Source organism: Alnus glutinosa, chromosome 1, assembly GCF_958979055.1.
Source record: "Alnus glutinosa chromosome 1, dhAlnGlut1.1, whole genome shotgun sequence".
In the NCBI taxonomy this organism is placed as follows: domain Eukaryota; kingdom Viridiplantae; phylum Streptophyta; class Magnoliopsida; order Fagales; family Betulaceae; genus Alnus; species Alnus glutinosa.
In genome coordinates, this window is record NC_084886.1 from 45,732,882 (window position 1) to 45,750,175 (window position 17,294).

At 34.9% G+C, this 17,294-nt stretch overlaps 2 protein-coding genes across 2 annotated transcripts; both read left to right on the top strand.

The window, feature by feature from the left end:
* Positions 1-1,160: 1,160 nt before the first annotated feature.
* Positions 1,161-1,924, top strand: LOC133860904 (uncharacterized). The gene has a single exon (XM_062296604.1). The coding sequence runs from the start codon at positions 1,294-1,296 to the stop codon at positions 1,717-1,719; it is 426 nt and encodes a 141-aa protein (XP_062152588.1). The 5' UTR covers positions 1,161-1,293; the 3' UTR covers positions 1,720-1,924.
* A 10,903-nt stretch (positions 1,925-12,827) lies between these two features.
* On the top strand, positions 12,828-17,046 carry LOC133852746 (rust resistance kinase Lr10-like). Its single transcript, XM_062289497.1, has 3 exons — positions 12,828-13,908; positions 14,369-14,404; positions 15,816-17,046. The coding sequence occupies exons 1-3, from the start codon at positions 13,197-13,199 to the stop codon at positions 16,958-16,960; spliced, it is 1,893 nt and encodes a 630-aa protein (XP_062145481.1). The 5' UTR covers positions 12,828-13,196; the 3' UTR covers positions 16,961-17,046.
* Positions 17,047-17,294: the final 248 nt, after the last annotated feature.

Below are 17,294 nucleotides of genomic sequence, written 5' to 3' on the forward strand. Positions count from 1 at the left end.
GAGAAACCATTTATGAGACTCACTTGACGAAATAAAAATTGGACTGTCCAATTACTTATTTGGTTAGGTGAGTCTCATAAGTAGTCGACAATCACCTGTCCAAATTCTCTCAAATTCGTACAGATAATTTGAAAAGATCTTGATCCGTTCTTGCTTTGAAATTGCCATAAAAATAAAGAAAAGAAACAAAAACCAATTAGTGAATCAAATAACCCATTTCCAACAGGCATATCCCTTGCTCCTCCTTATTAGCAATCAAAGCCTCCCTTCGCTAGCTCCCCAGGAGATTTATGAACAACTATCCTTAAAAGTTGAAGAGAATATAATATTTTAAAATATTGACAAAAGTTTGATCATGTTTAATTGGATTGTAATAGTAGAACGTAAATATAAACAGAATCGTACAATTATGTGAATAAATATAAATTAGGTTCTCAGTTAGTGCTCTGGTATTGTTTTTATCGTAACAATTATGCTGTTATGCTTCAAGTTAAGTCATAGAAGTAATGCCTTGTAAATTTTAAGGATGAAAAATTGGGGCATTACACAATTGTCAGATGTTGATCTCATATTGCGTGTGCAGATTGAGATACGTGGAGTTCTTCAATTAATCAAGCTCTCATATCAGATGATCAAGATCACCAAAATTTAGACGGTTCATTTTTAACGAGGAGTATGAATTTTTTTTTTTGATTACAAGCCCCTCGGCCTTTAGTTATAGCCGAAACATAACATTCCCCTTCTACATCCAAGAATCTTCACGAATCTCAACTATGAAGTATGAACTAATTAGCCGGCAACAAAATTGTATAACAAGTTTGACTATGTAACCCTATATAAAATATAGCCATTACTTTTCTTCAGGTTCCTTCACCTAATTCATAAACTTATATATATATATATAAAATTATGGCATAATTTGATTGGTTGGAATGAAGGTCAATAATGACTTTTGAATGCTCAGTTGGGACGAGTGAGTAGAATGCCTCTTTTTCACAACCCATACAAATAGAATTTTAGTTGGAAAATGCACCGTTCAACCGTCGACCGCCCAGTCCATGCTTTGAAATTGCCAAAAAAAAAAGAAAAAAAAAAGAAAAAGAAAAAGAAAAAAGAAACAAAAACCAATCAGGCTTCAGTGAATCAAAGAAAAAGATGATAACCCATTCCCAACAAGCACTTCCCTTTTCTCCCTCTTAACCCTCCCTCACTCACTCACCACCAATCCATCTTTTAAACCCGGCCCCTACAAATTTCAAACCCAAGAAGAGAAAACAGAGAACCTGGACATACATGACAACGCTTCAGAAGTTCAAGCTGCTGGCGACCCAGTGCGGCGTGGCGCCGAGCCCCACGCGGAGCCCGAGGACAAGCCCAGTTGTCCAATTCCGTCGCCGCAAGACCACCCTCCGAATGCTGCTCAGCCGCCGATCATCTCGCATGGCTCAGCCACTAATCCCGCCTACTTGTTCTCCGCAAAAGAAGGAGGAGAAGGATTTGGTGGCGGAGCTGCAGGGACACCGAACTCTCAAAGACCTTTTCGTGTCTTCGCCGCCGTTCGGAGAAACGAAAGAGAGGACTGGCGGTTCGATTAGGAGCGGCAGTTTGGTTGGTTGGAAATCCGGAACGGCATCGTCAAGGCCGGCCTGGACAGGTTTTCGGCACAGGGCGTTGCTAAGAAGAGCATGGCGTCCTGTGCTGGTTGCTATTCCTGAGTGAAAATGATCAGGGCATTTATTTATTTCCTGTAATAAATTCGTGAACATATTATGTTGTATATGTTCCGACGGAGCACAATGTGCCTCCAATGAACTTGTCTCAAAATTTTTTGTTAGTCCGATTTATTGTGTTATTGGCACGTGGGTGAGCTTGCTATGATCTTGTTGTTATATTATTATTCAAGAGGGCAAAATGGTGCAAAATCGATCGAACTATTTCTAAATGGATCATCTTTATCTCAGAATCATTCGAAGGATTGGATTGTCTGCAACATTTCTATTCCAGTGGAAAGCTCATTCTTCTCTCTTCTTCTTATTCTTCTTCCTCTTTTTGCTTAATTTCTTTTTGTGTGTTGTCCCGTTTCGTCTTCTTTTAGGGACAAAAGGTGGAGCACCAGTGGAAAGTGAAAGTTGTTTGGACTACGACTGTGGCTCGGGGGTGACCAGAGAATCCTCCATAAAAGCTTGAGCCGTCCATCTCGAAAAGAGGGAAACAAAGATAGGGCATGCTCACGCAAAACCAAATTAAAATCTTGCAGTACGATTGTGTAAGAACTTGGCTTGTTTGGCCTGATCATCAAATTTTAAGCTAAACTTTACTTTTAAAAAAAATTAATTAACTATCACTTTTTTATAATACCTATTTTTGCTATGAATTTTTACTATTTTATTTAAATATTTTTATTTTTTCCTCAACAATTATAAAGAAATAATTTGATTTGGTTTTTGAGTGTACAATGCTCAACGAAATTTGTTGAGCTACAATTTGCTTAGCACGGTCGCAAATTGGATGCAGAGGTTTTTTTATTTTTTATTTATTACCGGACTGACCAAAATAATTTTTTAGCTGTTTATTTCGGTCGGCCAAACGTGAGTGAGCGCTCATCATCTTTTTGGCTAAAATGACTAACGAATGCAGGTAAATTTTGTACAAGACTTTGGCTGCTGCCCAATGAGATTGCTCTAATCCGCCTCCCAAGTTTGAAAATTTACCATGTTCTTTTTATTTATGGGAAGTCATTTTTCAAGGAACGGGTTGCCTACACGACACGTAGCTTGTGTTATGCGAGCTCCGGCTTGTTAGGTTTTTTCTTTTCTTTTCTTTAAAGCTCAATTTTGTTTGACTAGGTTGTAAGCAAGCAAAGTTATTTGTGAACATGCTTAGACTCGACTCGGATTAACTCAACTTGAAATTGGTTCGTTTATTAATCGAATAGAGCTTGAATAAACAAATCAAGCTCGTATAAGATCATATAACTTCATTTGTATTATTTTTAACTTTGTAATGAGAACATGTTAAGTATTTTTTTTAAAAAAGTTCTTCGTAACGTAATATATATAAGTTGAATTATTGTAATTGTGAGTCTGGATATAGATATAAGTGCATTTGTGTGTATATGAATGTATAAATATACTAGAAGATAAACATATAAAATTGAGATTAGATTATTTAAGATTTGAGTTAATTTATCTAATTACTTAAACAATAAATCTTAACGATAATTAAGTAACTAATAATTAGTATTAAATTTTTTTAAAAAATAAACAATCACGATATTTACTTTATATATGGAATGACTAAATAAATTGAATAATTGGTGAACAGGTTCGAGTTCATTCCCCTTCTACATCCAAGATACGCAAGAAAAGTACCATTGTGGATACCCTAGATTCCAAATCTCTTGCAACAACCGTTAAACTATATGATGCAGCCCCCTCTGAAGCAGCCACGTATGCAGCATCACATGCTGAAGCATTCTCTAAAGCAGCCACGGCATAACCCACTACCAATGAGACAACAGCCACGAATGCAACACCACATGATGAAGCCTCATCTAAAGCAGCCACGACATCACCTATTGTCAATGAGGCAGCAACCACGCCAGCTATGTTTAGTGGAGATTCGCATATTCAAAACCAGCACATTGAAGATACTGTCACCAACGATACTGCAATATCATCCTCTGAGATTACAGCCACCAAAGGAAAGTATCATAAGCACTATGATGGAAATCAATCAGCCACAAGACAACTCACCAATCAAGGAATGTCAATGCCTGCATATCATGCTATGCTATGTACCACCAAAGGAAACCAGTACACACAACATGGAGCCAATCCTGTCCACCAAACATTGATGCAATCACACCAAGATGGAAAGCACCCGGAAATCACTGTCTACCTTGCTTCTCAAGTCTATCAAGATACAACAGCTGTGCATGCTCTCTAGACATGCCAAATCTATATGGAAAAAATATGGAGGAGACCCTTTGCTAAATAAACATATTCTCATTGATTGTAAAATTATTTTTTCCTTTCTTGTTGGTTCTGCAAAACTGTATATATACTGATATACCTTGTAACTTTGGAATTATCAAAGATCACTTTCTACATTCTATCTTCTTTTAACAGCAATGGCCAACCCACTCTCATCATGGGCGATATCAACTTCACCATCCACAAAATTTTCTACCAAAACCAGACCCTTCGCGTCTCAAGCGCTGCCTTTTCTACACTACAAAAATGCATGCAAATAGCCACGTGCAGTTTGACACGTGTACAGTGTCGTACACGTGTCAAACAGTTAGACACGTGCATTTTGACACGCGTGATACGCGTGTCAAATGTGCATGTCACGAACTGCACAATTTGACACGTGTATTGAATACACGTGTCAAATTGTTTTTTTTTTTTAAAAAAAATCCAAATTCAGTTTTTTATTTAAATAAAATTTAAATTTAATTATTTAATTGAAATTAAATAAAAATTTTAATTAAATAAAAAATTGAATTTGGATTTTTTTAAAAAAAAAATAATTTTGTTATTGTTTTTTAAAATTTATTTGGGTTAATTAATTTTTTTTTTGAATTTTTCAAGTTTTGTAATTTCCGACCACAAATAACGCAATATTTATTTTACCCAAAAACAACACGAAATCATATTACACAAACCAATAGTTAATAACATATTCGTTAACAAACAAATATTTACGAACAAAAAATAATTACACAAAATATCTACAAATCTGAAGGGCGTCCCTGCGAATCACGAGGTACCGTCCCAGGCGTGTTCTCGCCAACCGGCGATTGCTGCGCAATGAATGGTGTAGCGGGCGAAGGTGTAGCGACAGTGGAGTGCTGGCTCAGCTGTCGTCCAACAGGCGACAACGTACCAACCGTTGTCGAATTACCTACAAATAATATATACAATTAAAGTATATAATATTACTTGCAAAATTAAAGGGGAAATGAAAACAAATTGAAATTAATTTTGTCCTATACACAATATAAATCATACCTGCAGATGCACTACTAACGGACGACGTACTACCTACGTGTGCAGGTGAAGACTGATTACCAAGACATGGTGCTGGTACTCCCATGGAGGACATGAAGACCTCAAACTGTCGCAAGCGCTGCTCTATGCCGTCGAACTGTTGCACGCGCTGCTCCAACCGGTCATTTCTCGCTCGCTCAGCCTGTAGCTCCGCTTGGATCTCTTCCATCTTCCGAGACTGTTTGGCCAAATCCCGAGATGTGCCCTGAGATGGTCCCCCCTGTGACCGAGGCCTATATGAGAAACATGTCCCTCGAACAGGTGTGACGTTCGGCCCAACCTGCCGAACCCTCCCTGCATACTCAGGCCTCCCAACCGCCTGTTCGTAAGCGTCGTTCGGTACCCAACGCACCGTGTCTGCGGAGACGCTTTGCGTGACGGCTGGATCACTGGATGAACTCTGCGTCATCCTCTCATGTACGTCGTCAACATGAATTTGTCATATATTGAATAATGACATATCACACATAATTTAAAAATATTAGTAAACTAAATCAGTAGCATACGCATAGGACCCGTGTACGGTCGTTCACGTAAGTGCCGTCCTTCCTTGTGTGGGTCTTCACGAACGACGCGGCGCGAGTGGGGGGCGTGCCAGATGTATTTTTTAGGGTTTAGGGTTAGGATTTTTGTTTTTATTGTTAGGGTTTATTTTTTTAGAAAGTGTAGATTTTTTTTATTTTTTATTTTTTTTTAAGGATCTAGGATTAGGGTTTAGGGTTTTAGTTTCTTAGGGTTTAGGGTGTAAGGTTAGGATTTTTGTTTTTAGTGTTAGGGTTTCTTTTTTTAGAAAGTGTAGGATATTTTTTTTTTAGGGTTTAGGGTATAGGGTTTGTTAGGGTTTAGGGTTTAGGCTTTAAGGTTTAGGGTTAGGGTTTGAAAGTGTAGGATTTTTTTTTTAGGGTTTAGGGTTTAGGGTTCGTTATGGTTTAGGGTTAGGGTTTTTATTTAGAAAGTGTAGGATTTTTTTATTTTCTTTTTCTTTTTTTAAGGATCTAGGATTAGGGTTTGTTAGGGTTTAGGGTTTTAGTTTCTTAGGGTTTAGGGTTTAGGGTTAGGATTTTTGTTTTTATTGTTAGGGTTTATTTTTTTAGAAAGTGTAGGATTTTTTTTTTTAGGGTTTAGGGTTTAGGGTTCGTTATGGGTTAGGGTTAGGGTTTTTATTTAGAAAGTGTAGGATTTTTTTTATTTTTTTTTATTTTTTTTAAGGATCTAGGATTAGGGTTTAGGGTTTGGGGTTTTAGTTTCTTAGGGTTTAGGGTTTAAGGTTAGGATTTTTGTTTTTAGTGTTACGGTTTCTTTTTTAAGAAAGTGTAGGATATTTTTTTTTAGGGTTTAGGGTTTAGGGTTTAAGGTTAGGGTTTTTAGGGTTTGAAAGTGTAGGATTTTTTTTTTAGGGTTTAGGGTTTAAGGTTTAGGGTTAGGGTTTTTTTTTTAGAAAGTGTAGGATTTTTTTTTTTAGGGTTTAGGGTTTGGGTATTTTTTTTAGAAAGTGTAGGATTTTTTTTTTGGGAAAAAGGGTTTAGGATTAGGGTTTAGGGTTTTAGTTTTTTTTTTGGAAGTATAGGAATTTTTTGTTTTTTTAAGGGTTTAGGGTTTAGGGTTAGGGTTTTAGTTTTTTCTTAAGGGTTTAGAGGGTTTTAGTTTAGGGTTTTTTCTTGGGTTAGGGTTTTTGTTTTGTTTTAAGAGTTGAATGTTCTTTTTTTAAAAAACAAAAACAAATATGGGTTTAGGGTGTTTCTTTTTTTTTTAAAAAAAAAGGTTTATTGTTCCGTGTTTAGAGTTAGGGCTTAGGGTTTACGGTTATGAATTTAGTGTTTAGGGTTAGGGTATTTTTTTTTTAAAAAAAATGGTTTAGGGTTAGGGTTAGAGTTTTTGTTTTGTTATAGGGTTTGGGCTTTAGGGTTAGGGTTTTGATTTTTCTAAAGGGTTTAGGATTTAGGGTTTATGGTTAGGGTGTTTGTTTTTTTTTAGTGGTTTAGGGTTAAGGAGCTTGGTTTTTTGGTTTTTTTTAAGGGTTTTTGGTCATAAATTAAATATTTTGGGTCATTTTATGTTTCTCAAATTATTTTTTTAAGAAAATATCAAAAACGAATTGTAGGATATACTTGTTTCAATTTTAGTTTAAACAATTCCATAATTTTATTTTTAAAAAGTGATTTTCTATATGAGGATCATTTTGTTGAGTCATTTTGTCAGATTTCGGTTTTATAGAATTCCCAAAAACCAAAATATGATAATTGTCGAAAATGATAATAACAACACAAATTTGTAAATGGTAAAATATATCACCAAAAAATATACAACTGTACGCATGCATATTTTCCATGCATAATAACCAACCACAGAAAAATCAAAAAAATGATACAACAATATATAGTAATACTGCAATGATAAACAATTAAGAAAAATATATAAATAAATACTATCACAAATATTTGAAATTTATTATAGCCAAAAAATGTAGGAAACAAATTTTGAAAATTACTCACAATCCTGTACTCTGTGATGTAATATACTACTGATTGTTGTATTTTTTGTACCTGCATTTTTTGGGAGGAACAAATTAATACTATCAGCAAAAATAAAAAACACAAAATTACAAAAAACTAACTTCATATTATTACACAGAGAGAGAGACAGAGACGTAGAGATACAGAGAGAGAGAGGGAGGCAGAGAGAGATAGAGGCAGAGAGAGATAGAGGCAGAGAGAGATAGAGGCAGAGAGAGATAGGGAGAGAGAGAGAGAGAGAGACATAGAGATACAGAGAGAGAGATAGGGAGAGAGCGAGAGAGGGAGAGAGAGAGAGAGTATACTGAGAGAGGCAGAGAGAGATAGGGAGAGATACACAGAGAGAGAAAGAGAGAGAGAGAGAGAGAGAGAGAGAGAGAGAGAGAGAAAGAGATAGAGAGGAAGAGGGAGATAGAGAGAGAGAGGTAGACAGAGAGAGAAAGAGATAGAGAGGAAGAGAGAGATAGAGAGAGAAAGGTAGAGAGAGGGAGAGACGGAGCGAGATATTAGAGAGAGAGAGACCGAGAGGAGGAGAGGTGGAGAGAGGGCGTCTCACCGGCGGGAAGGGCGGATCGCGGTGGCCGGGAGCTGTCCGGTGCGGCTGTATGTGTCGACGGAGAGGGGGGGAGAGAGAGAGAGAGAGTGATCAGAAATGGAAGCTACCCATTTCCGATATATTTATATATATTTAATATATTATTTTTTGAATTTTAAAAAAAATATATATATATATATATACATATAGACGATCACCTAAGGCCAGGTGGCGCGCGGGAGAACTCCCGCGCAGCTGTCCTGGCCAAAGGATTGGGCACGTGTACTGAGTACACATGTCCAATCCGGGACGTGTATTTAAATACACGTCCCCAATTGTATTTATTTAAAAAAAAAAAATTTATATATATGTATTTATATAATTTAACCACATAAAAAAAAAAAATACAAACCCATGCAGCCCTAAATGTATGTACCGTACATATAGCTAAACCTTACGCGCTAAAACTAAACCGTAAACTATAATTTAAAACTAAACCCTAACCCTAAAATTAAACTCTAACACTAAGTATATATACTATATTAAACCCTAAATAAAAAATAAAAACTAAAACCTAACCATAAAATTAAACTCTAACCCTAAATGCATAGACTATATATAGCTATAAACTATAATCCTAAGGGTACGTACTGTATATATATAGTCGTAAACCCTAACCCTAATCCTCTGTCCAAAAGTATATTATATATATATATATATATATATATATATATATATATATATATATATATATATATATAGTTATAAACCATAACCCTAAGTACATGTACTATATATATATAGCTATAAATCATAATCCTAAGTATATGTACTATATATATCGGAACAATCTAATTTTGAACTGCTCAAGATTTAATATATATATTTAAAAGTGTACAATAATAACACATGAAAAATATATTGACATTATTATTCATAAAATGTAAAATCAATTAAATTATAACCCATAGCTTTAAGTGTATATATTATATATACCTATAAACCCTAACCCTAAGTGTATATACTATATATAGCGATAAACCCTAACCCTAAGTATGTATACTATATATAGCTATAAATCATAAGTTTAAGTGTATATACTATATATATCGGAACAATTTAATTTTGAACTGCTCATGATTTAATATATATATATATATATATATATATATATATATATATATATATATATATATATATATATATATATTTAAAAGTGTACAATAATGACACGTGAAAAATATATTGACATTATTATTCATTAAATGTAAAATCAATTAAATTATAACCCATAACCCTAAGTGTATATATTATATATACCTATAAACCCTAAAACCCAAACCCTAAGTGTATATACTATATATATCGATAAACCATAATCCTAAGTATATATACTATATATAAGTATAAACCCTAGCCCTAAGTGTATATACTATATATACTATATATAGCTATAAACCCTAACTCTAAGTGTATGTACTATATATAGCCATAAACCCTAAATGTATGTACTATATGAGGGACTAAACTATAAATATTTAATTCATTATGTAGCGCAGAACTCTTAAAATAATTGCATTTACTATATATAGCCATAAATAGCAAGGTTACTGTATATAGTTTCTAAACCGTTTACATGCATGCATATCTATATATATAGTATTAATTATAGGTTTTTTAACTTTGTTATGTTTAAATTTTTTTTTTTTTGTTTCTAAACATAGATGGTGTACAAAACTAAACCCTAATTTGAACTATTTGGTTTAATTAGATATATAGCACCAAATTTGTTTAATTATGCATATAGTACAATATAGTATACTATATATATATAAATAAAGAACCTAAAAAGTATAAATTTCAACCATAAAATTTACATATAGGGTAGTGATTGGGGGGAGGCCAATGACCGGCTCTCTCCCCCCTTTAATATTAAAAAAATCACTTTCAATCTACTTTTTGTCTTTTATATTATTTTATTCCTTTTTTTGGATTGAAAGTGATTTTTTTAATATTAAAGGGGGGGAGAGAGCCGGTCATTTGCCTCCCCCCAATCACTACCCTTACATATAGCATATAGTTTTCAAACCTAATTTTATGTGTATAAGTTATGTTCACCGTATTTTCAAAGATTTGTATGATTAATAAGATAAGGAGTTTTTTTTTTTTTTTTTTTTTTTCAAAAATTAATACAAAACCGATTTTTTTTTTTTAATATATATTTGGCAAAAAATAACAGTTTGACACGTGTAATAATACACGTGTCAAATTGGACACGCGTATTTAATACACGTGTCAAATTGGACACGCGTACAAATTGGACACGTGTAATAATACACGTGTCCAATTGGACACGCGTATAAAATACTCGTGTCCAATTGGACACGTGTACCGGTTGTTTCCTTTAATAAAAAACATACCCTCTTCTCTTGTCCGATTTGAGCTAGTGCCCAAACCAAATCAATCTAAATCTGCTTTATAATTGCAGCAATTCTTCACCAGGAACATTTTTTGAGTGCCGAAGCCACTAATGGAATTGGAAAAGCAAAGAAGGCAACAGTACTGTCAAATTTATCGAGGCTGTCTAGGGATGGATTTGTGAAGTTGATGACAAAGAGTAAGCTAGATGCCTTGGTGACTCCTGATTTCTCTATTTCTAGTGTTCTTGCAATTGGTGGTTTTCCAGGAATAAGCGTCCTAGCAGATCATGACACTATGGGGGTGCCATTTGGCATTTGCTTTAGGGGCTTAAAAGGTTCGGAGCCAAAGTTGATTGAAATGGCTTATGGTCTTGAGCAAGCATCAAAGATCAGGAAGCCTCATGCGCTCCGGCGTATAATCTCCTATGCTCCAGCGCAGGAACCTAATTTTTTTTATTCACATTAGTGTCGTTTAGGGGTTCAAACGACACTAATTATTTAGTATCGCTTCAATGCTCAAGCGACACTAACTGTTTAGTGTTGTTTGAATAGAAATGACTCTAATTAATGTCGCTTGAACAGTTAAACGAGTCTAATTTAGGGTCTCAACCCTATGTTTAGCAATACTATTCAAGCGACACTAAATGAATAGTATCTTTTTTTGGCCAAAAAATGACAATATAATATTCAAACGACATTAAACATCGGTTTTTTTTTACCATCTTAAAAAGGAAGAAAGAAAGAGAAAAACATGGAAAGAGAGTTCTTGGTTTTCTTGTTTTTGGGTACTTAATTGGAAGAGCTCTTTTCCATGAGTTCATACAAGTGGAGATAGAGATCAATAACTTCGTGTAATAAAAATAAGATGGAATGGTATCATCTCAATGACTCAACGGTAATTTTTTCATATAGAACCTGTCAACTGGCCGGGCTTAGTGTGATTACTTATTTCTTTCTTTCTATGATTTATCTAATTTTTTAAGATTATGCATCGTGGACTAATGATATTTTGGTATGTATGATATGATTGATATCAATAATTAATGTAACTAGTAGCGAAACGTTTTCAGTTCAAGAGCTAATTAATCAACAACGTGACTAGGTCACCGACCTGTTGAAGTTACCGTTACGAGAGATCTCTCACCTCTAAGCTTCTGCAGCCTTCAATTTCAAGGTATCTTCTTGATTCTACAACTCATCTCTGTTGTGTATTCTTCATGCAAAGCTCCTTCACTTGCACAACTTTTCTTTGTCCTTCATTCATGAAATACAGATATCCTCATGCATTCATGAAAATGCATATAAATTTCTTTGTCCTTCTAAGTTGTATTTATTCTATTCGTCCAAAAAAAAGTTGTATTTATTCCTAATACATGCGATGCTATTGTTTCTGCTCTTTGCTAAGTGTATTATATAATACACTTCCATAAAGCAATAGCTTTATCTGATTTGGATTAGTGCATGTCAAATTTAGTTAATGATTAATAGAAATAATTTTGTTAATGAAACCCATATAAGATACAAATGAGCTGGATTACCTGAGAGAATTTTCACTTTTGATCTAAAAGGAAGAAGAAGTGGATCATCCTAAAATTAAAAAATGGGTGGGCTCCCCAACAATGAGATATAATATGTTGTCACCTTATGACACAACTATTGACCCTTTTTTATTTATTAAACAAAAAATCACAAAACTATGGAAATAGATTGAGGTGTGGTTTTATGTTTTCTTTTCTTTCTTTTTTAAATAAATTAAAAAGAAATTAAAAAAAAAAATCAATAGTTATGTCTTTGGATGACAAAATATAATTTCTCTCACAATAATAGATCCAAACTAAACTAAAACAATGCTGAAATAATTACAAAAAGTAAAAAATTAGTTAAACAAATAATTACAATAGACCCAATACTCTAAACCGTAGAAAAGAAAGGCACTAACATAAATTCTATTCTCTCCTAAAAGGAGAATAAAACCCAAGCAAAAAAAAAAAACCCTTAAGATTTTTCAAAGATGCCCAATGCTTTTCGTCTTTAAACGGCTTTCTGCTTTCCGAAACTTTTCCAAAGATTGTGGACCATATCTATACCAAATTATATATTATTTGTTTTATTATGAGGAAGGCGCGTAATTCAATTATCACCCACTATATATATGCTCTAATTTTCTTTACCTTTATTAATTCCATGTTCACACACGTACAATAATTAGGGAGGCAAGAAATGGGTGATGAGATCGAGGTCTTTTTCTTTTTGGTTTCAGTCATCTTCAAGATTAATGGACGATTGAGACCGGCCGCTGATTTCCATCAATATTTTTGAATTTTGGTTTTGAAGAGTCAAGGAGTCTAAGTCTTTCTGATGCGGGTCAATAGGGAAGATGGGTAGGAAAATCCCTCACCTCAGTACTTTCTTCTGCTGTGGTGTTGAGGAATTTCCCAAAGCACAGACCAATTATCACATGGGAACCCCGGACTTGCTCTAATCTCACCCCCCCGTTTTACGAGTCTTCCATATACAATTTCCAAGTCAACTACCGTGTTCAACTGATCAGAAACTCAATGTTATATAGTGAAGAAACAAGGCCATGAAGTTGTTCAAACACGTTATTTCATTTTTGAGCAAGGATTTCTTAGTGGCCTTCTTTGTTTTTCTCCGGTGAATTGGGAATTTTCGGATGGCTTCTGTCTTTCTCTTCGTTTTCTCTCTTCTCTCACACTTCGTGCTGCTTCTTTCGGCTCAGGATGAAATGGGAGACACCCAAAGATGTGCACCCTTTCGCTGTGGACATCTGGGGGAGATTCACTTTCCATTCACCAATAACACAAACCCCGAATGCGGTGTGTTATTAGATTGTCGGGAACAGAATCCGACGATAGTACTGGAGGGAAGACCATATGAAGTTCGAGGCATCTCACAAAAATCACCAGATAACACCATTATAATACATATCTCTGACTCACATCTTTCGAAGTACTTGGAATCCAATACATGCGAATCCTTAACTAATTTGACTTTTCGCAGCTCTCCTTCGTTCATCTCTTTTGAAATCGCCACACCCAATCAGACATTTTTTAAATGCCATCGCCCTCCCGATATTCCTCCCCCTACAAATTTTAAAACAAAGAGCTGCAAGGACGACTATAATATCTACTATAGTAATTCAAGCGACAGTTTTCCTACTTCTCTTCCTGGATGTTCAATTATTCAGCTCCCAAAGAATATGAGTCTAGATCATCCTCCGTCGCCAGGTGATGATGACCTGTTTAGGCTTTTAACCCCTGAGTTCGACCTTCGGGTGCGTGTCTTTTGGGAATGTTACAAATGTCATGAAAGAGGCGTTCCATGTAAGCCAGGCCATGACGGAAAACTTTCTTGTGACGAGGGAGGTATAGACTTACGAATAACGCAACAATATGTGGGGATACATGCATACATACATGAAAATGCATATAAATTTCTGTCTTTTTACGTTGTATTTATTCCTATTACTTGTGCTGCTATTATTATTTCTGTTCCATGCCATAACCCCACTCCTATAAATGGATTAGGATCCCCTCAAATTTCTTAAACGTTTTATATTCTCAAATTGTTAAATCCTGATCCCCTATAAAGCGATAGCTTTAGCTGATTTGGAGTAGTGTCAAATTTAGATTATTGAGTAATATAAATAACTTTGTTGCAATGAAACCCATATCAGATTCATATAACTGAGCTGGTTTTGACATCTCTTTCTTACTAACCCTGTTAGGGATTTTGATCAAAGGCGGCCAATTTAGCTGCTTCACTTCAATCTTCATTGTTTAAACTTTAAATTAATATCTTTTATGTTTGTATCTTCTGTTGCAGGGATCAGTAAAAAAATGAAACTGGCGATCGCATTAGGTGAGATATCACTTCAATCAAATTTCTTGTCGATATTATTCCAGCTGGTGGTGATCTATTGCATCTTAGACACATTCATTGCAACTCCTTTTTTACTCCTTCCAAGGGTCATTGCAAAGAAAAATACTGTTTTACTTTGGTTTAGGCTAGTGTCGCTAGCTTGTAAAAAATGGCCCTATATTTAGCATTGTTTACTATTTAAATGGCGCTAAATTTGAATTTTTTAGTGTTGTTTGGCGCTAAATTTGATTTTTTTAGTGCTGTTTGGCGTAGAATTTGAATCAGTGTCATCTGAACATACAGTAAACGACGTTAAATTTAACACTATTTACTGTTGAAATGGCGTGAAATTCAAAATTTTTAGTGTCGTCTACTGTTCAAACAATGCTAAAATTCTTTCTATTTATATATTATCCTCCCCCCTCTCTCTCTCTCTATCTCTCTCTCTGATCTCTCCTTTTTTCTTTTTTCTTTTCCTCTTCGTCTCCCTCACCCTTTTTCTTCTTCTCTTCTTATACGTACTCATGCCCCCCACCATTTTTTGTTTCTTCTTCTTCTTCTTCTTCCTTTTTCTTCTTCTCCCTCGCCCACGATTTTTTTTTTTTTTACTGAAATATTGGCATGATATATTACACGATTCAGTGAAAAAAAAAAAAAAAGAAGAAGAAGAAGAAGAAGAAGGGAGGAAAAAAAGAAGAAGAAGAAGAATGTTTTAAAAATTTTAATTTTAATTTTCCAAAAATACAATTTAGAATGACACTAAAAAGTTAGTGTCGTTTGAACAGTAAATGACATTAAAATTTACTGTTCAAACGACGCTAACTATTTAGTGTTGTTTGAGCATAAACACTCCAATATAGCATTGTTTGAACAGTAAACAACACTAATATGAAATTTCAACCCTATGTTAAAGTGCACTATTCAAACGGTGCTAAATGAATAGGGTCATTTTTTCTATTAAAAAAATGGCCACTAACAACCATTTTGTTTTTTTTTTTTTTTTTGGTAGTGGTTGTGGCTAATTTATATTAAATCTTTGGAGTATTATTTCATGTAATGATATAACTAAGGTTCCCCAATAGGCAATGGCTCCACTTTCTTATTTTTATCGTTCTGAGGATGTACTCCGATCTATGGAATCCATTGGAAGACTTCTAAAGTTGTTGTCAAGTATTCAAACTTCCGTGTTTCATATTATTCTTTTGGACCTATAATAGACAATTTTTCTTAGTTGATGATTTTCCTCCGAGGTTCCCTCCCTAGCTCTCGGCCAATCAAAACTTCTTCATGTCTTGTCTGGTGTCACTACAAGAAAATGTTTAGGATCTAACTCTTAATGGGTAGTTCGTGTTAGTCTCGTTTATGCACCATATAATTAACTTCGTAATCTCTATTTAATTCTTTATTACAGCTACTTTATCTGCTGGAGTTGGAGTTGTACTTGTGATGGTTGTAATTTATTGCTGCTTCAGGGGAAAGTTCTTATCCAATAAAATAATTTATTCTTGGAAGAAGGAAAGTCTAAGCCATCAGACTGTCCATGCATTTCTAAAGAACCATGGACCTCTTACGATTAGAAGATACAGTTATTCAGAGATCAAGAAAATGACCAACTTCTTTAGAGATAAATTAGGCGAAGGGGGCTATGGTGGTGTCTACAAGGGACAGTTAGCAGACGGTTGTCTCGTAGCAGTGAAGGTTCTAAAAGAATCAAGAGGTAATGGAGAGGAATTCATTAACGAGGTTGCAAGCATTAGTAGGACCTCTCATGTCAACATTGTCTCTCTTATGGGCTTTTGCTTTGAGGGTTCTAAAAGAGCTCTCATCTATGAGTTTATGTCAAACGGATCTCTCGAGAAGTTCATATATAAAGAAAGTCCCTTGAAGGCTGATCGACTATTAGAATGGGAAACATTATGCAAGATTGCACTTGGCATTGCTCAAGGATTAGAGTACTTACATAAAGGTTGCAACACACGAATCTTGCATTTTGACATAAAGCCTCACAATATTCTGTTGGATGAGAACTTTTGCCCAAAGATTTCTGATTTTGGCCTTGCAAAAATATGCCCTAGAGAAAAGAGTATCATATCAATGTTGGGTGCGAGGGGGACTGTAGGATACATAGCTCCAGAAGTATTTTGTAGAAATTTTGGAGGGGTCTCTCACAAGTCAGATGTTTATAGCTACGGAATGATGGTTTTTGAAATGGTTGGAGGAAGAAGGAATAAAGATGTCGAGATTGATCATACTAGTGAAATATTCTTTCCGCATTGGATTTACAAGCGTCTTACACAAGATGAAGATCTAGGATTGCATGGCCTTATGAATGAAGAGGATCACGAAAGTGCAAGGAAGATGATAATAGTAAGTTTGTGGTGCATCCAGACTGACCCTTCAAGCCGGCCATCAATGAGTAGAGTAGTTAATATGTTGGAAGGGAGTCTCGAATCCTTGCAAGTACCACCCAAGCCTTACTTGTCTTCGCCGTCAAGATCGCCAGAAGATTATTCAACAATAATAAGCTCTCTACAGTATGATTCTGTAATGCCCTAAAATGCATCTTAATTTCTTTGAAAGGAAACTTTAATGTTGAGTAGTAACTAGTATTTTTTGTGAATTGCATCAATTATTAGCTTCCATCATGAATTTATAATGTTGCGAGTCCGAGCAATCTTTATGTAAGCGCCCATACTAAAGCATAGTCAAGCTATTTGGAACTCACTACAGAGTCTCAAGAAATTATAGGCAAAGCCTTAAGGCTTGCTGCTCTATTAGCTAAAAAGATTGCGCAGGAAACAGAAGTTTCTATAAAGACTTTGCTCGGAACAGAGCAAATCTTTTTGTTTCTTTCTTTTTTGGCCAAATAAGGAGATAAACGAATCCATAG